Source organism: Macaca fascicularis, chromosome 7, assembly GCF_037993035.2.
Source record: "Macaca fascicularis isolate 582-1 chromosome 7, T2T-MFA8v1.1".
In the NCBI taxonomy this organism is placed as follows: Eukaryota; Metazoa; Chordata; class Mammalia; order Primates; family Cercopithecidae; genus Macaca; species Macaca fascicularis.
Window position 1 is genome coordinate 42,107,514 of NC_088381.1, and position 22,640 is coordinate 42,130,153.

At 42.5% G+C, this 22,640-nt stretch overlaps 1 protein-coding gene across 19 annotated transcripts in view; it reads right to left on the minus strand.

The window, feature by feature from the left end:
• The window catches only part of DPP8 (dipeptidyl peptidase 8), a 75,472-nt gene extending 57,141 nt beyond the window's left edge, over positions 1-18,331 (minus strand). For 11 of the 19 annotated variants that reach the window (XR_012415078.1, XR_012415077.1, XM_073996074.1 and 8 more), the window contains exons 1-4: positions 18,127-18,331; positions 12,856-13,125; positions 7,750-7,862; positions 1,573-1,746 (exon numbers count right to left, since the gene is read on the minus strand). Coding sequence is in view for 10 of the 19 variants with exons in the window: in XM_073996066.1 (XP_073852167.1) it covers positions 1,573-1,746; positions 7,750-7,862; positions 12,856-13,114 (546 nt within the window). In the remaining 9 variants the exon portion in view is untranslated. Of the gene's footprint in view, positions 1-1,572; positions 1,747-7,749; positions 7,863-12,855; positions 13,126-16,274; positions 16,411-18,126 lie in introns of all 19 variants that reach the window. The other 8 variants (XR_012415076.1, XM_073996070.1, XM_073996064.1 and 5 more) reach the window with 1 other exon arrangement.
• Between the last annotated feature and the right edge of the window lie 4,309 nt (positions 18,332-22,640).

The window sequence follows — 22,640 nt, forward strand, 5'->3', positions numbered from 1 at the left end:
TCCAGCCTGGGTGACAGAGCAAGACTCTCTCCAAAGAAAAAAAAAAAATGTGTGTGTATATATATAATTTATTAAGATGAATTAGCTTTCAAGGGAAACAAAAAATTGCCTTGTGATAACGATCTTCCAAAATCTCCCTCAATGCTTACACAGGAAGTGGGAACTAATGCCCTTTACCCTTTTTTTTTTTTTTTCTCTCTCTCTCTTTTAGGTAGTCTCACTGTCACCCAGGATGGAGGGCAGTGGAACGATCTCGGCTCACTGCAACCTCCATCCAACTCCTGGATTCAAGCAATTCTCGTGCTTCAGCCTCCCGAGTAGCTGGGACAACAGGTACGCCTGGCTAATTTTTGTATTTTTAGTAGAGACAGGGTTTCACCATGTTGGCCAGGCTGGTCTCAAACTCCTGACCTCAAGTGATCCACCCGCCTCAGCCTCCCAAAGTGCTGGGATTACAGGCGTAAGCCACTACCCATGGCCTACTCTATCTTTCTATACAGCAGGTATTTTTACCACTTTAAAATTTGTATCTTTTTTTTTTTTTTTGAGACAGGATCTCACTCTGTCATCCACGCTAAAGTGCAGCGGCACAATCTCGGTGCACTACAACCTCTGCCTCCCAGGCTCAAGTGATCCTCCCACCTCAGCTTCCTGAGTAGCTGGGACTACAGGCGCATGCTAGCTTGCCTGGCTAATTTTTGCATTTTTTGTAGAGATGGGGTTTTGCCATGTTTTCCACACTGGTCTGGAACTCCTGGGCTCAAACAATCTGCCCACATCGGCCTCCCAAAGTGCTGGAATCATGGGCGTGAGCCACCGCGTCTGGCCTAAAAATGGCATCTTAATGTAACTAGAAAGATTATTAACTCTTTTGTTTTGAGATAAGGTCTTTGTCTGTCATCTAGGCTGGAGTGCAGTGGCACAATCACAGTTCACTGTAGCTTGACCTCTAGGCTCAAGCAATCCTCCCATCTCAGACTCCTAAGTAGCTGGGATTAAAGGTGTGCACCACCATGCCCAACTAAGTTTTTAAAATTTTTTTGTAGAGACACGGGTCTCTCTCTGTTGCCTGAGCTGGTTAAAGAAAATTAGCTCCTAAGGCCGGGTATAGTGGCTCACGCCTGTAGTCCCAGCACTTTGGGAGGCCGAGACAGGCAGATAACCTAAGGTCGGGAGTTCGAGACCAGCCTGACTAACATGGAGAAACCCCATCACTACTTAAAATACAAAATTAGTCGGGGGCTGTGGTGCATGCCTGTAATCCCACCTACTTGGGAGGATGACGCAGGAGAATCGCTTGAAGCCAGGAGGCAGAGGTTGCGGTGAGCCGAGATGGCACCATTGCACTCCAGCCTGGGCAACAAGAGTGAAACTCTGCCTCAAAAAAAAAAAAAAAAATTAGCTCTTAAAATTGGAAACTAATCTCCATGTTTCTTGTTTTCACTGCTATTAAATTTCTTCGTTGGTGGGTAAACTGAAGTTTCTGGTTTGTTTATTAATTACCTTTCTGATTTGGGTGCAAATAACCTTTTGGATCCAAATCAGATTTAACCACTAGCAACTCCAACTTACCGTGAATCCTTGTGGCCCTCCATCTTTTACGTGATAAATTCCACTACCAGCTTGAAACAGAAATGTTCCACTTCCTTGGTGATAATCGTAAGAAGCAATTCCGACTGTTCCAATGCGTTTTCTTTCTCTTAATAGCTCTTCTTCTCGAGAATACATTCCATAGTCCAGTGTTGCCTAATGTGAAAGGAAAGTCACCTATTCCAGTCTTCTGAAAAACCGTCTTTTGCTTTCGGCACTGAAATCCTAGAATCTCCAACATTATTGACTCTACATTTTTTTTTTCAGCCTTCTAATTCACCGAGCATGGTCTACATGTTAAGTGACCCCAAAATTTGCTGGCAACTTTAAGCAGATTAACTTTAGGAAATCTGCTGAAAGATTTCCTAGTAAAGGGTCTTTAGATGATTACTGTATACATTAGAGAACAAGAATAAAGTCTAATCATGTTGGCATTCAAGACTTTCTACAACTTAACTGTAATTTAGTAGCCAGCACACAGTTAAGAGCACAGACTTCTAAGTCAAGTGGTTTGAATCCAAGCTTTGACCCTTCACTAGAAGTCTAACCTTGAGAAAGTAGCTTAATTTATTCAAAAGTAATTGTCTTCATTTTCAAAATAGTAATAAATCATCTACATCAGCTTTGTGAAGATTTAGATAAAATACGTACAATGTTTAGCACAATGACTGACACAGATTAAGCTCTCAAATGTGTCAGCTGTTATTAATACCCTTCCACTATACTAGCAATACTCCTCTTACTAAAACCTTAGAGGTCAAGCTGGTCACATCACTGATCTAAATAAAACTTAATGAGTGGTTTTCTGTCTCCTGGTCTTTGTCTGTTCTACCCCTCTTCCCTGGACTCTTGGAAGAATGCTTTTCTTTCTACCTATCCCAGTTTACTTATACCCCAAAACCTTGCTTGAATTCTCAGCTAGCAAAGTTTTCCAATTTTCCAATTCACTATTTCACAGTGATTTCTTTTTTTTTTTTTTTGAGACAAAACTCTCACTCTGTTGCCCGGGCTGGACTGCCGTGGCGTGATCTCAGCTCACTACAACCAGGTGATTCTTGTGCCTCAGTCTCCTGAGTAGGTGGGATTACACGCATGTACCACCATGCCCAGCTAATATTTTGTATTTTTAGTAGAAATGGAGTTTCGCCATGTTGGCCTGGCTGGTCTCAAACTCCTGGTCTCAAGTGATCTGTCCACCTTCGCCTCCCAGCGCTGGGAAAGAAGTGATTTATTTCATTTATGTCCTAAATTATTTATAGGAGTTACTGTCTGTTACTTATTTAACAATGGTATTGTTTTTCGCTTTTTCAGGATATTTGCTAAGTAAATGGAAAACAAAAAAACTTCAGAGCAGAATCTCTGTGGTTTTCTTTTCCTACTTAAAACATATTTGTTATAATGTCTCTCAAAGAAAGTTTGTGGCTGGGCGTGGTGGCTCGTGCCTGTAATCCTAGTACCTTGGGAGGTCGAGGCAGGTGGATCACCCATGGTCAGGAGTTCAAGTCCAGCCTGACCAACACAGTGAAACCCCACCTCTACTAAAAATACAAAAATCAGCCGAGCATGGTGGTGCGCATCTGTAGTCCCGGCTACTAGGGAGGCTGAGGCAGGAGAATTGCCTGAACCTGGGAGGCGGAGGTTGCAGTGAGCCAAGATCATGCCACCTCACTCCAGCCTGGGTGACAGAGCAAGAATCTGTCTCAAAAAAAAAAAGAATGAAAATTATACTTTAAATGTTATTTTAAAAAACATACGCTGACCTAATAGTAGTGGGTTATCAGAACCTATTAACATTAGTGTCACTAAAGTTGGTATACAACCCCTAACTGCTAAATTTGACTGACATTAAAATAAAAAAAGAAAACAAAAATACTTAGTAGTAAATTTAACCAAAGAAGAACAAGATGTGTATAAGGGAAACTGTGAAACACTGTTCAAAGAAAGTAAAGATCTAAATAAATAGAAAGACATCACATATGCATGGATTGGAATACAGCGTAAATGCCTATCAAAATTCCAAAAGCCTTTTTTCCAGATATAGACAAGCTGACCCTAATAATATTCACATAGAATTGCATGAGACACAGAATACTCAAAGCAATCTTGAAACACAATGAAGTTTGTTTTTTGTTTTGTTTTGTTTTGTTTTTTTTGAGACGGAGCCTTGCTCTGTTGCCCAAGCTGGAGTGCAATGGTGTGATCTCGGCTTACCGCAACCTCTGCCTCCCGGGTTCAAGAGATTCTTCTGTGTCAGCCTTCCGAGTATCTGGGATTACAGGCATGCGCCACCATGCCCAGCTAATTTTGTATTTTTATTAGAGAGGGGGTTTCTCCATGTCGATGAGGCTGGTCTCGAGCTCCTGATCTCAGGTGATCCACCCGCCTCAGCCTCCCAAAGTGCTGGGATTACAGGCGTGAGCCACCGTGCCCAGCCTGAAGTATTTCTTTATTTATTATTGATTACTTTTTTTTTTTTTTGAGACAGTCTCTCCCTCGGTCACCCTAGCTGGAGTGCAGCGATGCCATCTCAGCTCACTGCAACCCCTGCCTCCTTGGCTCACGTGATTCTCCTGCCTCAGCCTCACGAGTAGCTGGGACTACAGGCGCCCATCCCACCACACCTGGCTAATTTTCATTTATTATTATTTTTTGAGATGGAGTCTTGCTCTGTCGCTCAGGGTGGAGTGCAATGACACAATTTAAGCTCACTGCAACCTCTGCCTCCCGGGTTCAACCGATTCTCTCACATCAGCCTCCCGAGTAGCTAGGATTACAGGCACCTGCCAACATGCCTGACTTTTAAAAAATATTTTTAGTAGAGATGGGGTTTTACCATATTGGCTGGGGTGTTCTTGAACTCCTGACTTCAGGTGATCCACCCGCCTCGGCCTCCCAAAGTGCTGAGATTATAGGCATGAGTGACTGCACCCAGCCTGTTCTATATTTTTTTAGTAGAGATGGGGTTTCACCATGTTGGTCAGCCTGGTCTTGAACTCCTGGCCTCAAGTGATCCACCCTCCTTGGCTTCCCAAAGTACTGCGATTACAGGCATCTGCCACTGTGCCTGGGCCGTTTTAAAAAAAATTGTGGGCCAGGCGCAGTGGCTCACGCCTATAATCCCAGCACTCTGGGAGGCCGAAGTGGGAGGATCACCTGAGGTCAGAAGTTTGAGACCAGCCAGACCAACATGGAGAAACCCCTTCTCTACTAAAAAATACAAAATTAGCCGGGTATGGTGGCGCATGCCTGTAATTCCAGCTACTTGTGAGGCTGCGGCAGGAGAATAGCTTGAACCCGGGAGGCAGAGGTTGCAGTGAGCCGAGATTGTGCCATTGCACTCAGGCCTGGGCGACAAGAGTGAAACTCCATTTAAAAAAAAAAAAAAAAAAAAGGCTGGGCATGGTAGCTCACGCCTGTAATCCCAGCACTTTGGGAGGCCGAGACGGGTGGATCACGAGGTCAGGAGATCGAGACCATCCTGGCTAACACGGTGAAACCCTGTCTCTACTAAAAATACAGAAAATTAGCTGGGCGTGGTGGTGGCCGCCTGTAGTCCCAGCTACTCAGGAGGCTGAGGCAGGAGAATGGCATGAACCTCGGAGGTGGAGCTTGCAGTGAGCTGAGATCGTGCCACTGCACTCTAGTCTGGGAGACACAGCGAGACTCCGTCTCAAAAAAAAAAAAAAAAAAAAAAATTGCAGTAGGGCCAGGCGCGGTGGCTCATGCTTGTAACCCCAGCACTTTGGGAGGCCGAGGTAGGCGGACTACAAGGTCAAGAGATCGAGACCATCCTGGCCAACACGGTGAAACCCTGTCTCTACTAAAAATACAAAAATTAGCTAGGAGTGATGGCGCACGCTGTAGTCCCAGCTACTCAGGAGGCTGAGGCAGGAGAATCAATTGCTTGAACCCGGGAGGCAGAGGTTGCAGTGAGCTGAGATTGTGCCACTGCACTCTAGCTTGAGCTCAGGAAGTTAAGGCTGCGGTGAGCTGTGATCACACACCACTGGACTCCAATTTGGGTGAGAGTGAAATGTTGTCTCAATTTTTTAAAAAAATTGGTATCCTTTAGAGATACATACTGATGTATTTCAGGAATGACATATCTGGTATCTTCTTTAATATCGTCTGAGCAGGGCCAGGCGCAGTGGCTCACACCTGTAATCCCAGCACTTTGGGAGGCCAAGGCAGGCAGATCACGAGGTCAGGAGACTGAGACCATCCTGGCTAACACAGTGAAACCCCGTCTCTACCAAAAATACAAAAAATTAGCTGGGCACGGTGGCAGGCGCCTGTAGTCCCAGCTACTAGTTAGGCTGAAGCAGGAGAATGGTGTGAACCCAGAAGGCAGAGCTTGCAGTAAGCAGCGATGGCACCACTGCACTCCAGCCTGGGCAACAGTGAGACTCTGTCTCAAAACAAACAAAGAAAAAATCTGAGCAGTAGGGGTGGGGGGTTGTGAGGGGAAGTTAGTAGGGCTACAATCAACGCTGATGTCTAAGATTTAATCCTTGTTGAAAATATTTCACATTATTCTACTTTTGCATGCTTTAAAAATTTCCATTATAAAAGTTTAAAAAACTTTTGCCAATTTTTCTATGAGAAAATTATCATTATTTTAGTTAAAGACACTGGTCTTAGAATAAGAAATTTTTTCTGTTTTAAAGAAAAGTCACATGCCTATGTAAAGGGCAAATGTTCATAATAAACAGTTGCAGTGAAAACGATTAGTTGTGGCCAGGTGCAGTGGCTCACACCTGTAATCCCAGTACTTTGGGAAGCTGAGGCGGTGGATCACTTGAGGCCAAGAGTTCGAAACCAGCCTGGGCGACATGGTGAAACCCTGTCTCTACTGAAAATACAAAAATTAGCCAGGCAAGGTGGTGTGCACCTATAATTCCACCTACTTGGGAGGCCGAGGCAGGAGAATCACTTGAACCTGGGAGGCAGAGGTTACAGTGAGCTGAGATGGCGCCACTGCACTCCAGCCTGGGTTACAGAGTGAGACTGTGTCTCAAAAAAAAAAAAAAAAAAGAGATTAGTTGTTATGTTTTTTTGTTTTAAATTTCTATGAGAAACAGCACATTCGTGTTATTCAATTAACAAATACTTGGCCCAGGCCAGGTGCGGTGGCTCACGACTATAATCCCAGCACTTCAGGAGGCCAAGGTGGGTGGATCACAAGGTCAGGAGATTGAGACCATCCTGGCTAACACGGTGAAACCCCAGTTCTACTAAAAATACAAAATTAGCTGCGCACGGAGGCGCATGCCTGTAATCCCAGCTACTTGGGAGTCTGAGGCAGGAGAATTGCTTGAACTCAGGACGTGGAGGTTGCAGTGAGCTGAGATTATGTCATTGAACTCCAGCCTGGGCAACAAGAGCAAAACTCCATCTCAAAAAAAAAATGATAATAATAAATGAATAAATACTCACTGTAAAAAGAGTAATAAGAACCAAAGAAGCAAACGATTGTACTAAAACATTATCTTTGGGGTATTTTCAACAATGTACTTTCTTATCTAAAGATAAAATCAGCCAGGTGAAGTGGCTCACTCCTGTAATTCCAGCACTGTGGAAAGCTGAGGCAGGCAGATTGCTTGAACCCAGGAGTTTGAGACCAGCCTGGACAACATAGCAAGACCCCCCATCTTATTAAACATATATAAAATAGTTTTTAAAAACAAAAAATAAAGATAAAATATTGGGGGAAATAAAACCCCAACCTTTGATTTTACATAAATGGAATTATACTATTTAGAAGGTAAAACTGAACTTTGTACCTTTATTTTAGTGCTGTTACTGAGCTTTAAAACTACAAAATCAATTACAATATATAAATAAGCCTTTCTGGAAATAATTATCAGTTCTTTTCTGTGAACAGCTCCTTTAAAAAATGTGAGAACAACATAAGTACAAAGTTTATGAAAGGGAAATGCAGTTAAACAGGGAGAAAGCAGTTTAAAAAACTGAATTTTATTATCTCTTAGTTTCATATATCAAGAATTAAATGGAATTTCAGAGTCACACATACAAAAACATAAAAAGTTTTAACTTTTTTTATTTACATCTACTTTAAATATAAAATCCCAACTTTTAAATAAATGCAGTATCTGAACACATACACCAAATCATAGGAATAACAACATTTAATCCTACCTGAAAAAGATCCAAAAGAGGCTTCCAAGAGAGCATTAGGACTGCTGCTCTATTGATAGTTTTGGGAATTTCAGAATAAAACAGTGTATTTTCTCTGTTCTCACCAGACATGGCTATAGGAGAAAGCAATCATTTATTATTATTTTTTCGAATAGCATTCTTACGACAGTCACAGTTGCAAGTATATAATGCCTTCTATACACTGCAATATTTTGCACTCTATGGGATTTATAATGAATGTTAACAAGTAGAAGGTGCTTATGCCATACACCATAAAAATTTTCAATAAAACCAAGGCTAGCCTGGCCCAGTACACATGCCTATAATCCCAGCTACTTGGGAGGCTAAGGTGTGAGGATCACTTGAACCCAGGAATTCAGGACAAGCCTAGGCAACATAGCAAGATCCCATCTTAAAACAACAACAACAACAACAAAAAGAAACCTGAGACTTTAAAGAAAAATGCTCAGGTTTCATTCTGGTAATCAGATCTTAGTCCCTCTCAAAATAAACATAAAAGTATGTAAGTTACTGTGTAAAGAAAAGTTAAGTACCATTTTCAGAATTTTTTAAAAATTGTGAGTCCTTTACCAGTTGGCAACAGGCTCATGAGATTCCAATGTAACAACTTCAGATTACTGTTTCTTCCATTTCTGAAACATTTAAAGTGCTTACTTGGAAACACATAGATCTAACTGAATTCTAGTTTTTATTCATTATAAAAGTTCTGTAGGCTAGGCGTGGTGGCTCATGCCTATAATCCCAGCACTTTGGGACACCAAGGCAGGCAGATCATTTGAAATCAGAAGTTCGAGACCAGGCTGGCCAACAAGGTGAAACCCTGTCTCTACGAAAAAGACAAAAAAATTAGTTGGGTGTGGTGGCATGTTCCCGTAATCCCAGTTACTTAGGTGGCCGAGGCAGAAGAATTGCTTGAACCCAGGAGACAGAGATTGCAATAAGCCGAGATCACACCACTGCACTCCGGCCTGGGCAACAGAGCAAGACTCCATCTCAAAAAAAAAAAAAAAAAAAAAAAAAGTTCTGTAACAATAATCGTTAATAAGACCTTTAGGGTTTCCAATAAAATTATATTAATATTAAAACAACACAGAATCTGGCATCTGATCTGCTGAAAATCTCTTTGTCCTTTATTGGGGAAGGGCGAATAAAAAAGGTCTAAATTAAGCAGAAGTCAAATCAATTCTGTGAAATCATGTGATAACTAGATGGGAAGATAACAGCAGTGTAGAGTGAGTTACATATAAAAGTTACATATAAAAGACTGACAGAAGCACTATGGTTATGAAGATGTGAATCAAAGAAAACATAAACAAGGTAAAACAAAGCCTTTCTACTCTAAAAAGGTATTACTGGCCAGGCGTGGTGGCTCATGCCTGTAATCCCAGCACTTTGGGAGGCTGAGGTGGGTGGATCACCTGAAGTTGGGAGCTCGACACCAGCCTGACCAACACGGAGAAACCCTGTCTCTACTAAAAATACAAAATTAGCCAGGCGTGGTGGCACATGCCTGTAATCCCAGCTACTCGGGCGACTGAGGCAGGAGAATCACTTGAACGCGGGAGGCAGAGGTTGCAGTAAGCCGAGATCACTCCACTGCACTCTAGCCTGGGTAACAAGGGGAAAACTCCATCTCAAAAAAAAAAAAAAAAGGTATTGCTTCCAAAAAGCTGAAGGAGTGAAGGAAGGAAAAAATAAATCACACAGAAATAACAAGAAATCTCCTGGGTGAAAGAGACCCTTGACCTGTGTTTCTGAATTATTAATGCCAGCAGAAGGTAGTCTAGGGAAAGGTGTGGTTAACTTCCATGCTAACCCTCATGAGGATGAGCCTCCAAATAACCACATATTTTTTTTATCCTCTTATTTTTCTAATTAGTTTACATTGCCTTTGGAGTAAAAAGTTATATATCCACTGACATTTACTTCAGCACTCAATTTTGTGTAAAATCTACTTTGTAGATTCCCAAGTTGCTCTGTTATAGAATTCTTAAGACTGTGGTCACCCATCAATACCATTCACAATTTTACAAAATGTGATCATATCCTCCTTAACCATTCTCTTTCTAAGAGCCTTCGGTCTTAAAATATTAAAAGAAAAATTGGTTTTCTTCTCTCCTCAATAACAGCCATTCCCCACAATCATTTCATTTGCCCCTCCCTATATGCTCCTAGTTCCAACTAGGAGCTTTATCCATCACCAGTAAAAATTTCCCCAGAATATTCTATGTTCTGACATAAGCACAAAATGGGCTTTTCTCATGCTTTCCTAATGGTATTTATCGGTCTTTAGAGCTACAGCAGTCAATTTGGTCCCATGTCTTCAGGCAACAGTATCAATGAGTCCTGTTTCTCTTTAGGATAGCATGACAAAGAACAAGAGGCAAAATTAAGCATGCGATAAAGTAAAATGCTAATGTAACAAAATGCTTGTTACTAAATAATAGAGCTTCTTCTAAGCATACCACATTTGGAATAAGGGCTCTCAAAAACGTATAATTTCTTATAAAAGATTTCTGGCCAGGTGTGGTGGCTCATGTCTGCAATGCCAGCACTCTGGGAGGCTGAGGTGGGCAGATAGCTTAGGAGTTGGAGACAAGCCTGAGCAACATGGTGAAACCCCATCTCTACCAAAAATACAAAAATTAGCTGGGCATAGTGGTGTGTGCCTATAGTCCCAACTACTTGGGAGGCTGAGATGGGAGGATGGCTTAAGCCTGGGAGGTGGAGGTTGCAGTTAGCCAGATCACACCACTGCACTCCAGCCTAGGCAACAGAGTGAGACCCCATTTCAAAAAAGGAAAAAAAAAAAAAGGCCGGGTTTGGTGACTCACGCCTGTAATCCCGGCTGAGGCAGGTAGATTGCCTGAGTTCAGGAGTTCCAGATCAGCCTGAACAATATGGCAAAACCCCTGCCTCTATGGAAAAAAAAAACAAAACATAAATTAGCTGGGCATGGTGGCACACGCCTGTAGGTCCAGCTACTTGGGAGATTGAGGCGGGAGGATCACTTCAGCCTGGGAGGTCAAGGGTGCAGTGAGCCAAGATCATGCCACTGCACTCCAGTCTAGATGACAGAGACCCTGTCTCAAAAAATAATAATAATTAATAAATAATTAAAAAATAAACAAACGTGGGACAATTCTACAAAGGATTAATTCACTTATTATATAAAAGGCTTCAAATCATTAAGAAAAAGAAACCCTCTTCAGGGGTTGGGTGGAAAAAGAAAAGAACTTTAAAAAAGAAAAAAGAAACCCAACCCAATTAAAAACCAAATATTATAGACTGTGACTGCACAGAAAAGAAATACAAATGGCTTTTTTTTTTTCTTTACTTGAAACGAAGTCTCTCGCTCTGTTGTCCAGGCTGGAGTGCAGTGGCACGATCTCAGCTCACTGCAACCTCCACCTCCCAGGTTCAAGCAATTCTCCTGCCTCAGCCTCCCAAGTAGCTGAGATTACAAGTGTGTGCTACTACACCTGGCTAATTTTTGCATTTTTAGTAGAGACGTGGTTTCACCATGTTGGCCAGGCTGGTCTCAAACTCCTGACCTCAAGTGATCTGCCAGCCTCAGCCTCCCAAAGTGCTGGGAATACAGGCATGAGCCACTGTGCCCAGCCACAAATGGCTTTTTAAGCATGTGAAATGATGCTCAACCTCACTCATAAGAGAAATAAAATAAAAACAATGAGAAACTGCCGTTCACTAATCAGACTGGGAAAGTTAAAAAAGTTTAATTACTCACTATTGGTGTATGCATGGAGAAATAGATAATCTGAGATAATGTTCATGGCAGTATAAACTCTTTGGAAGGGGAGCTCAGTAATATCAATCAAAATTCAAAATATATATACCCTTTTTCCCAGCAATTCCACTCTTAGGAATTAGTTCTACAGGTATATTCACGCATGTGCAAAATGATCTAATATAGTGACATTCACTTCCTCTTCTTTTGTAACAGCAGATCAGAAAAACCGAAATGCCATTACTGGAGGTCTGGTTAAGTAAACTATGGCACAATTATATAATGGAATATTCTGAGTTGTTAAAAAAGAATGAATCCCAGCCTGAGCAACATGGCAAAACTCTGTCTCTACAAAAAAATTCAATAAAGTAGCTGGTTATGGCGGCACGTGAACATTATTAGAGGTCTGGTTAAGTAAAATATGGCACAATTATATAATGGAATATTCTGAAGTTATTAAAAAAAAAAATGAATCCCAGCTTGAGCAACATGGCAAAACTCCATCTCTATAAAAAAAAAAAAATACAAAAAATTAGCTGGCCGTGGTGGCATGCACCTGTAGTCCCAGCTACCAGGGAGGCTGGGGTGGAAGGATTGTTTGAGCCTGGGAGGTCAAGGCTGCAGTGAGCCATTAGTGTGCCACTGCACTCCAACCTGGGTGACAGAGTGAGACCCTGTCTCAAAAAAAAAAAAAAATCTAAAATTATCACATGAATTCATGCAGACATCTTTAATATCTCTATACACATATACATACACACACACTGCACACGCACACAAATAAATAAAACACATATATGCACACATTCATATAAACGAATAAAACTTATACTGGAAAAATTCTGGAGGAAGGGAAGGAACCTATCTTTAAAATTTTAACCAACAAGATAGTAAATCAGTAGATTAACATATTTAATTTAGGCAGACATTAAATCTGGAGTGACTGGACTTGGGAAGAAGAGACCAAAAACAACCTTGGATTAAAAAAACAAAAGCAGCAGCTGTTGAGTGGGAACAAACTAATGGTTTTATTGTTTGTTTTCCTAATCAGACCATCTAAAGAAAGGCATTTCAAGCTAGCTTTAGGAAGAAGCAATTTCTAGCATCTTTGATTTTGAAAAATGATCATGATCAATTCATGGTTTGTTACCTACAAGTAAAAATAAAGTTAATGCAATACAACAAAATCGAATTCTTCAAATTAAAAGGTTTTTTCCTTTAATGGAACCAAAAGTCGCGAATTTATTTATTCATCAAACTTTGAGTGTCAATTATATCTAGAGTTAAGTTTGACTTAAGAGATCATTTTCTCTCAGAAACTATGACTTTGTACTCACCAAGGTAATAGATTCTGTCTGAATGAGGCCCATCTGGATCATTCCTCTTCACAAACATGAAATCATGTGGTGCCTTAGCCATCATGTAGCCATGATATTTTCTGGTATCAGCAAGCAGCTTTTTAAGCTGACTCCAGGAATACCGCTCAACATAAAACGGCTCCAATTTAGGCCGATCCTGTGATTCAATATTCTCCTCACAGTCTGCAGTTTCAAATATCTCAACACCCAGCTGTTCTGTTTCCATTGCTGCTGCCATGTTGCATTTTCCTAGAAAAACAAGGCACATGAAGCTGTTCACAGGTCTGTCTTCTATTATCAGAATGATTCTCTGATAGGTTCAAAAAAAAAAGCGGGGGGAGTGGGGAGGGCAAGAAAAAAATTCTTTTTAGCACAGCTGCAATGAAACCTAGTAAGAAAAGCAATAGCTCTCCCTTCCGTGTTCAGTTTAAAAATGAAATTAAAAAAAAAATTGAGGTCAGGTCTACTTCGCAGTGCCTATAAATCCCTTTGGTAACTTTTATAAAAGGCTCTCCTTAGGTATTTCTTGCCAAAACTCCCTTTTCTTTCCCACATTGGAAGGAAACAGGCCATTTGCCAGTTGGCTGCTATGCTCCACCCAAGAGCATGTCAATAGCGAAGCTAACTCTGCCAAGGAAGCTAAGTGTTTTGCATTTTAAAAAGTAACACATTTGGTAAGTGTGGATTTTTTTCAGCTAACAGAAATAACCACAACTAATGAGAACGGTAATAAAAATGTCAAAAATAACATGCATGTAATAACCTTCCTAGGATACTTCTCCAAGATAATATATTGTTTCCTTTTAAACAGAAAGCCAAACAAAACACTTGACTGGCTGGTACATTTTCGAGTCTTCTGCTCTTGCCTATACATCGCTATCATCTTCATTTGTGGTGACTCTATTTTTTTTTTTTTTTTTTTTTGAGACGCAGTCTTGCTCTCTTATCCAGACTGGAGTGCAGTGGGACCATCTTGGCTCATTGCAAGCTCCACCTCCCAGGTTCATGCCATTCTCCTGCCTCAGCCTCCCGAGTAGCTGGGACTACAGGCGCCTGCCGCCACGCTCGGCCACTTTTTTGTATTTTTAGTAGAGATGGGGTTTCACTGTGTTAGCCAGGATGGTCTCAATCTCCTGACCTCATGATCCGCCCACCTCAGCCTCCCAAAGTGCTGGGATTACAGGCATGAGCCACCGCGCTCAGCCTGGTGACTCTATATTTTAAGGAAACTTATATGACTATTCTTACCAATCATACAACATATACTGATTAAATGGCAGAAAAAAAGATACTATCTTAAAGTGGCTTTAATTAGCTGAAGTTGTTGATACAGAAAGCATTTAATATTTGTACCAACAGTATTTTGATAAAAGCATAAACTGAGGTTTACCAGTTCAACCCCTACTGTTTGTTAATATTTCATCTGCTAATAATGTTTATTCTCATTTCACAAATCCAAAAGTTGCATTTCTCCTTTATCTTTTCCAACATTTAACATGAGCGAAGTATCAAATAACAAAAAGTGTTATCATAAACCAGTCGGTATTCTAACATATATTATTTATGACATTGCCAAAAAGAAGGAACATAAAAATTCTGGGCAATCTGCTCTTTTTGAACTAATAACTGTCAAAGACATGTGGACTTGGGAGATAAACTAAATTGCATTTATGTAACCAAACTTAACCTATCAACTACTTCTACAATAATAAATACAAGGCTGTACATTTAATATATCTTTCTTAAAGCCCAAATTTGAAGGTTAACATCAATTCATAGTAACTATTACAGACTAAAAGTTATTAGCAGGTATGGATTGTGAATTAGTCCATTAAGCACACATTAGTGGCATGCCAAATAACTGAATGAACTATGTGTGCAGCTTATTTTGTCTTTTTTCATGCTGCAATTACCTATGTTACCATTTTCAATATAACAGTAATGAAGTGGCCAGAAAACCTATTAGACAGTTACATCAGGTATGCCTGTAATATTGTAACAAGTGAGCATTCACTTTCAATGACTAAAATCCAAAGCAGCTTGGCAGGGAATTAAAGTCATTTAGCTCAGTGAGTATCCAGCACACTGATATTTACTGACACTATAAGACTGTGGTGGTTATATTCTATCATATGTTGTTTACTTGCCCTACTAAAAGCTAGCTAGTGGAGGCCTACTTTCTACCAAATGTCAATGGACCCAGTTTTTTCTTTTTTTTTTTTTTTGAGGCAGTCTTGCTCTGTCACCCAGGCTAGAGGGCAGTGGCACAATCTCAGCTCACTGCAACTCCGCCTCCTGGGTTCAAGCAACTCTCCTGCCTCAGCCTCCACAATAGTTGGGATTACAGGCGCCCGCCACCACGCCCAGCTAATTTTTCTATTTTTTAGTAGAGACGGGGTTTCACCATCTTCACCAGGCTGGTTTTGAACTCCTGACCTCATGATCCACCCACCTTGGCCTCCCAAAGGGCTGGGATTACAGGCGTGAGCCACCGTGCCCGGCCAGTGGACCCAGTTTTATATCTAATGGACTGAGGGACAAATGAGAAAAGAAACTATACAAATTGGGCTCATTTTTCTCAACTTCTCTTGTGTTATGTTTGGAAGTTCATCTCCAAACCAGTGCTTGCAAGAATAGGGCTGGTGAACAGAACAGGGAAGCTCAACAGAAAGACCTCCTCCGAAGCCTTATTGTCCAGTTTATTGTTTTTAGACAAGTCTCACTGTTGCCCAAGCTGCAGTGCAGTGGTACAACCTTGAACTCCTGGAGTCAGAGGATCCTCACGCCTCAGCCTCCTGAGTAGCTAAGACCAGAGGAATGCATCACCATGCCTGGCTAATTTTTTAAAACTTTTTTGTAGAGATAGGGGTCTCACTATGTTGTCCAGGCTGGTCTTGAACTCCTGGCCTCAAGCAATCTTCCTGCCTTGGCCCAAAGTGCAGGATTATAGGCGTGAGTCACCAAACCTGGCCATGCCCAGCTTCTTATCATTCGCGTCACATCTTTTCTATGTAAAAGGTACATTAGCTTACATTTAATTATCTGGTATTCCTGAATTGTACTAAGCCCTGGACACTCGATGCATATACATGCATACGTGTGTGTACATGTACAAACACTGTACAGTCCAAATGACAGTCTGCTATTCTGTATGTTCACAGCAAATGTACATCCTGCATTTCTAAAATATATCTGATATTATATAATATTGGTAATCTGTGCAGATGTTTGGTAAATGACTTAGTTCCAGATTATATACAAATACATTCTCAAAGTAGGTGATCTGAATTTTCTAATGTCAAAAACAGGAAAATAGGGTCAGTGTACCTTCTCAGCACAGTGCATATATCTCACTGTCCCACCTACCTCGTCACTTAAGTAGTTTCCCTGGTGCCTACCTGATTTTATTTTCATCTGCTCAGATCTCTTCCACACTCAAAGAGATCTTTTTCAAGTGACTCAACTTCAAGCATAGACTCCCTCTGCTCATCCTGCTCTTCTCACAGGAATCTTTCCTTTTCTCACCATCCAAGCCTGCTCACCAGGATAATGAAATAAGATAATAAGACTCTGATCATTAAGATGGACCATATGTGGTCAAAAACAGAAGCCCCAAAACAATAGTTAAAACTGATACCGAACTACCACTTTTTGGGACAATATATAATGCCTAGATTATTTTGTATCTGCATTTTATGTTATCAAAATCCAAGAATTATTTTATTTCAAAGATGTGTAGCCCAATATAGTCAAAAGAATATCCTAACATAGTAAATGTTGGTGTCCAGACATACATTAAAAGGAAAATCATGGAAAGGCTTTTTAAAAAGTTACAAAAGGCATACAGATGTGAAGTTACTCAGTGACTATTGCAAATCATCAAAAACGGCAGATGATTAATAAAATTTATTTTTATGTGCCTATTCCTGTTCCTGTTTTACATAATAATGTCATATCAAGCTGGATGGAGAGAGAATCAACTCAGGAGGATAGCCAATAAGAGTTACAGGCCATTTTTGCAGAAAAGGAATTAACTTGAATTTAATAACTTAAGATATTTCACGAGATAATTTCCTATTCATCTTAAGTGCATTCCATTTTTGCTTTTTTTCTTGCTGCATTACTCTGAGAATAATTTAAATAGGTAACTTTTCTGGAAAAAGCAGCATTAAACTTGTTGAAATTCTGGCTTAGGAAAAAAAAAAAAAAAGGAAGGTCTGCTATTACATCTGTTACTCTATCAGTTTGAATTTTGGGCTCCCACAGCCCAAGGAGGTGATGAAGGGATGGGGTGGGAAAAGCTAAGTGGCAAGTGTAGGAAAAACAGCAAGGTTATGCCAGCACAGCAACAATGGACTAAAATGTCAACACACACCACAGCACTAAGTCCCTCACTCAGAGCATGCTGACTCAGAAAATACCTTTAGGACTCTTGAGTTTGGATCCACTCAAGTGAAATTCCTTAATTTTTAACTCGAGGGCCAAACAGCCGTCCACTTAAACACGTAAAGCCTCACTGAAGCCTAGCTAATCTCTCTTTGGGGGTCCACACCTAGTTGAGAGGTTCATTAGCACAGAGGGAGCAAAGATCTTGAAAAACTATGACTGAGGAAGAAGAGGAGAAGCATAGCAGAGAATATGAGAAGGAAGATGGGAGGGATGCCAAGTCTTAGGAAGAAAATGTGTGAGAAGAGAGGTGTGGCAGGAAAGTGTCCTGTTACAAGTGGGTGGAACAGAATGGGCGGGGGCAGTGAGCAGGGAGGGAATCGATCTAGCATGAGGCAGGTGAGAAAAAATGACCACCAGCTGGGAAACCAGAAAATCTGAATGGGAAACCAGAAAATCTGAGTCCAGAGCCCATCTGCCAAGTTGGACTTAAGGAAAACCCCTTGGCCTCTGTGGGCTTCCGTTTCCTTATCTGTAAGCGCTGACAATACCCGGCCTCCCAACCCCAGCGAGACTCAATTAAGATAACGGACGTGGAAGTCAAGAGGCCAGCGCCCAGAGCTCAGGGGGCGCCCAGTGAACGGTGGTTGACTCGGAATCTCAGAGCCTCGGCTTCCTCTTCCGGCAAGTAGGGGGGGCCAGCCACCGGCTCTGCCCTGGACAGGGCGGCGCGTCGGGTAAACCGCAAAGCGCGCTGACCCTGAGAACGCGCCGAGCAGTCTCTCCGTGAGGGGGAGAGGGCCTGGTGAGCCGTCGCTCAAGCCTCGCCGACGCAGGGGAAGGAGAGGGGGGCGGATACTGCACCTTCCCCCCCGGCCCCGCCCGGACCGTCCCGACGTGCGCTATGGAGCGGGCCTGCGCCGCTTCATGCTGCGGCGCCTCCACTCCAGTCCTGGTTGCAGTGGCTTCCTCAGCGGCGGCGCCGGTGACAACACAGGCGGCGAACGCGGCACTCAGAAGCAGCGGCGGCAGCAGCAGCGGCCTTGCCCTCAGAGACTTTAGCACTTCCGGTTCTTCGCCATCCGCTCTCCGACTGGCGAAGGCGCAGCCGGGCCAAGAAGGGCGCCGCTGTCTGCTGGGTGGGGTCCAACACCACAGCGCAGTCTAGTGGCTGGAGGAGCCAAGGAGGCGCGGGGTGGAGGCTGGGCCGAGCAGGGGATAGAGATGAAATCCAGAAAGGAACAGCGACTTGCTGAAAGTCACAGGGCAGATTGTGGCGCATCTGTAGTCAATAAATATATATTGAGTGCATGCTCAAAATAGACAACATTCCTGTCCATGTGCCAGGCAGAGAGAGCCTTAGACGCTGGGAGCAAACCGGGGTAAATCCCTGCCCTTTCAACGAGATGATATTAAGAGGAAAGGGACTAGGGCCTTGGAGATCTAAGCGCCTCATTGTTGTGGTGGAAAGAAATCTGAACCTGGAGTCCGAAACTTGGCTCTAATATTAGCTAGTGATCTTTTAGCAGGTCACTCAATCTAGTTGAGCCATAATTCCTTTACCTCTGAAAGGAATATAATACATTTCACTTAATTGCAATTAAAGAAAACCGGCTGGGCGTGGAGGCTCACTCCTGTAATCCCACACTTTCGGAGGCCGAGGGAGGCGGATCACTCGAGGTCAGGAGTTCGAGACCAGCCTGGCCAACATGGGGGAACCACATCTCTGCAAAAAATTCAAAACTTAGTTTGGCATGGTGGTGGGCGCCTGCAATCTCATCTACTACTCAGGAGGCTGGGGAAAGGAGAATCGCTTGAACCCAGGAGGCGGAGTGTTGTCGTGAGCTGAGATCACGCCACTGCACTCCAGCCTGGGTGACAGAGTGAGACTTTGTCTCAAAAAAAAAAAAAAAAAAAAAGTATGCATATTAACACATAAAATGAAGAAACCCCAGTTTCCTAAGGGAAAGAAATGAATGACTTGTTATAATCAGAACCAGAGGCAGGTCCTTTGACCTGCAATTTCTTTCCTGGTCTACACTGTATATTGGCTGAGAAAAAGGGAACTCAGAAAGATATCCAGGAAAGTAGCAGGTGTACAACAAAACAGTGCAAAAGTGGGGTCTCCCCTATTTTCTATTATTACAAAGAACCATGTGTCAGAGTCATATGTCATTAGGATTTATTATAATAGCACCAATAAAAAATCCATTTGGGCACTATGCTCCACTCCACGGTGTATAATTATTCACTCTAAGGTTAAATGAGCCTTCCCTCAGGTTTTTTAAAGTTGAGCTCCCTTTAAAAAAAAAAAGAAAGGCAAAGTCATTTTCCCTGGGTCTCTTCTATTAATTTTATCCAAATGACCTGACAGCAGATTTTAAAAGCTTTAAATGCACACGCACACACAAAATACAGAGAAATATCTTGCACTTCATTTCATTAATTCAACAAGTGTTTGCTGAATCTCTGCCTTGTACTTGTCACTATTTTAAGCAGTGGGGCCACAATAGTGAACAAAGTAGATAAAGCCCTGTTTGCATGCAGTTAATAGCCTAACAAGAAGAGATAGAGCCCCCTCCCCCCAAAAGCAAACAATTAAAAATATATAATTTCATGCATTTAAAAAAAGAGCCATGGACAGATAAAATACTTGCTTATATCACATGGATAATTATAGATTTGACTAGAATGGAATTCAGATTTATTTTTATTTATTTATTTATTTATTTTTGAGACAGAGTCTTGCTCTGTCACCCAGGCTGAAGTGCAGTGGTGCCATCTCGGCTCACTGCAAGCTCCGCCTCCCAGGTTCATGCCATTCTCTTGCCTCAGCCTCCCCAGTAGCTGGGACTGCAGGCACCCACCAACATGCCTGGCTAATTTTTTGTATTTTTTTTTTAGTAGAGATGGAGTTTCACTGTGTTAGCCAGGATGGTCTCGATCTCCTCACCTCGTGATCCGCCCACCTCGGCCCCCCAAAGTGCTGGGATTACAGGCGTGAGCAACTGCGCCTGGCCAGATTTCTTGATTTTTATTCTTATTTTCAAACCCCAAGAAAGCTGTAGAGGAACATCTTCACCATGGAACGCTGGCCACCTTGCGCGTACCATAGGCATAGGCTTGAATCCAAGGATCTCTGAGTCTTAGCAGAATGCTGTGTGACGTTCCGAGAATAGGAGAGAATAGGAGGCTGATAGGGACCTGGAGGCAACCTCCTCGGGGAGGCAGTCAGGAGACAGCTTCTGCTCTCCTCACAGTTTCTGATAAGGTGTGGGGCTTTCTCTCCACTCCCTCAGAATAGCACTGCTGAATACAAAATCATTTGTCTGCAGTCTAGAATTGGCTCCTGTTCAACAGGACAGCTCGCAATTCACGTTGCAGTTATTTGGCCCCTTTTGTTTCAGTACAGTTGTCCCTTGGTATCTGCAGGGGATTGGTTCCGGGATTCATGACAGATATTAAAATCAGTGGTACTCAAGTCCCTGATATCAAATGGCAGAGTATTTGCATGTAACCTATACACATCCTCCTCTCATATATACTTTTTTTTTCTTTGGTGACAGTCTCACTGTGTCACCCAGGCTCTGGAGTGCAGTGGTGCGATCTCAGTTCAGCTCACTGCAACCTCTGCCTCCTGGGTTGAAGCAATTCTCCCACCTCAGTCTCCAAGTAGCTGGGGTTACAGGCACCCGTCACCATGCCCAGCTAATTTTTGTATTTTTAGTAGAGATGGGGTTTCACCACATTGGCCAAGCTGATCTCAAACTCCTGACCTCAAGTGATCTACCCACCTCAGCTTCCCAAAATGCTGGGATTACAGCTGTGAGCCACTGCGCCCGGGTGACTTTTTTTTTTTTTTTTTTTTAATTGAGAGGAAGTTTCGCTCTGTTGCCCAGGCTGGAGTGCAGTGGTGCAACCTTGGCTCACTGCAACCTCCACCTCCTGGGTTCAAGCAATTATTCTACCTCAGCCTCCCGAGTAGCTGGGATTACAGGCGTCTGCCACCACGCCTGGCTAATTTTTCTACTTTTAGTAGAGACAGTGTTTCACCATGTTGGCCAGGCTGGTCTTGAACTCCTGACCTCATGTGACCCACTTGCCTCGGCATCCCAAAGTGCTGGGATTACAGGTGAGAGCCACAATGCCTGGCCTATTATTTTTTTATTTCAGTTTTTTTCTAAATACTTTTGACCCGAGGTAGGTTGAATCCCAGATGTAGAACACACAGATACAGAGTCAACTGTATTGTCATTTTTGATGTATGAGACAAGGATCACAAGCATCTATCACCATTGTGCATTTTTCCTTATGCACTGTATTTAAGTAATAAACTACCTGAATCTAAAAGTGGCTCAATGTATCTTTACTGGCTGAATCAGTCAGGCCATGGCCTTGCCAAGTCTTGTTTGTGTGGTTGACAAACTCTAGCTGGCTTTTTGTTGCGCTGTACTCTAGGAACCCATCAGGAAAAGACAAGTTATCTAGCACATGAGTTATGAATGAGATAGCATGGCCAGGTTGATGCAAAACCATCTGTATATAGCACTGGGTATTATCATCAACAAATATGTTTTAAACATCTACTTTCTAAAGCACATTGTGTTAGATACTACAGGATACCAAAAGGAGGTAATCTGTGCTCTAGGGATGTTTATAATCTTGGTGAGAAAAAAGATCATAAGCATGTAGTACATACACTAACAGCCATTGATTATAGGATATGGTGGGTCTACAGTTTCTTTTTCCATTTCCCCCCATACTTCCCCCTTTTCAGGATGTAGTTCAAACCAAACTGTAATAACAAAAAAAGAAGGCGGGCACAGTGGCTCACGCCTATGGTTCCGGCCCTTTGGGAGACTAAGGCAGAAGGATGGTTTGAGCCCAGGAGTTCGAAACCAGCCTGGGAAAAGTAGTGAGACCCGCTGGGCGTGGTGGCTCACACCTGTAATCCCAGCACTTCGGGAGGCCGAAGCGGGTGGATCACCTGATGTTGGGAGTTGGAGACCAGCCTGACCAAAATCATGAAACCCTGTCTACTGAAAATACAAAAATTAGCCAGGTGTGGTGGCACGCATCTGTAATCCCAGCTACCTGGGAGCCTGAGACAGGAGAATCGCTTGAACCTGGGAGGCAGAGGTTGCGGTGAGCTGAGATTGCGCCATTGCGCTCCAGCCTGGGCAACAAGACCAAAACTCCATCTCAAAAAAAAAAAAAGAAAGAAAAGAAAAGTAGTGAGATCCCATCTCTACAAAAGTACAAACATTGGCTGGGCACAGTGGCTCACACTTGTAATCCCAGCACTTTGGGAGGCCGAGGCAGGCGGATCACCTGAGGTCAAGAGTTTGAGACCAGCCTGACCAACATGGTGAAACCCC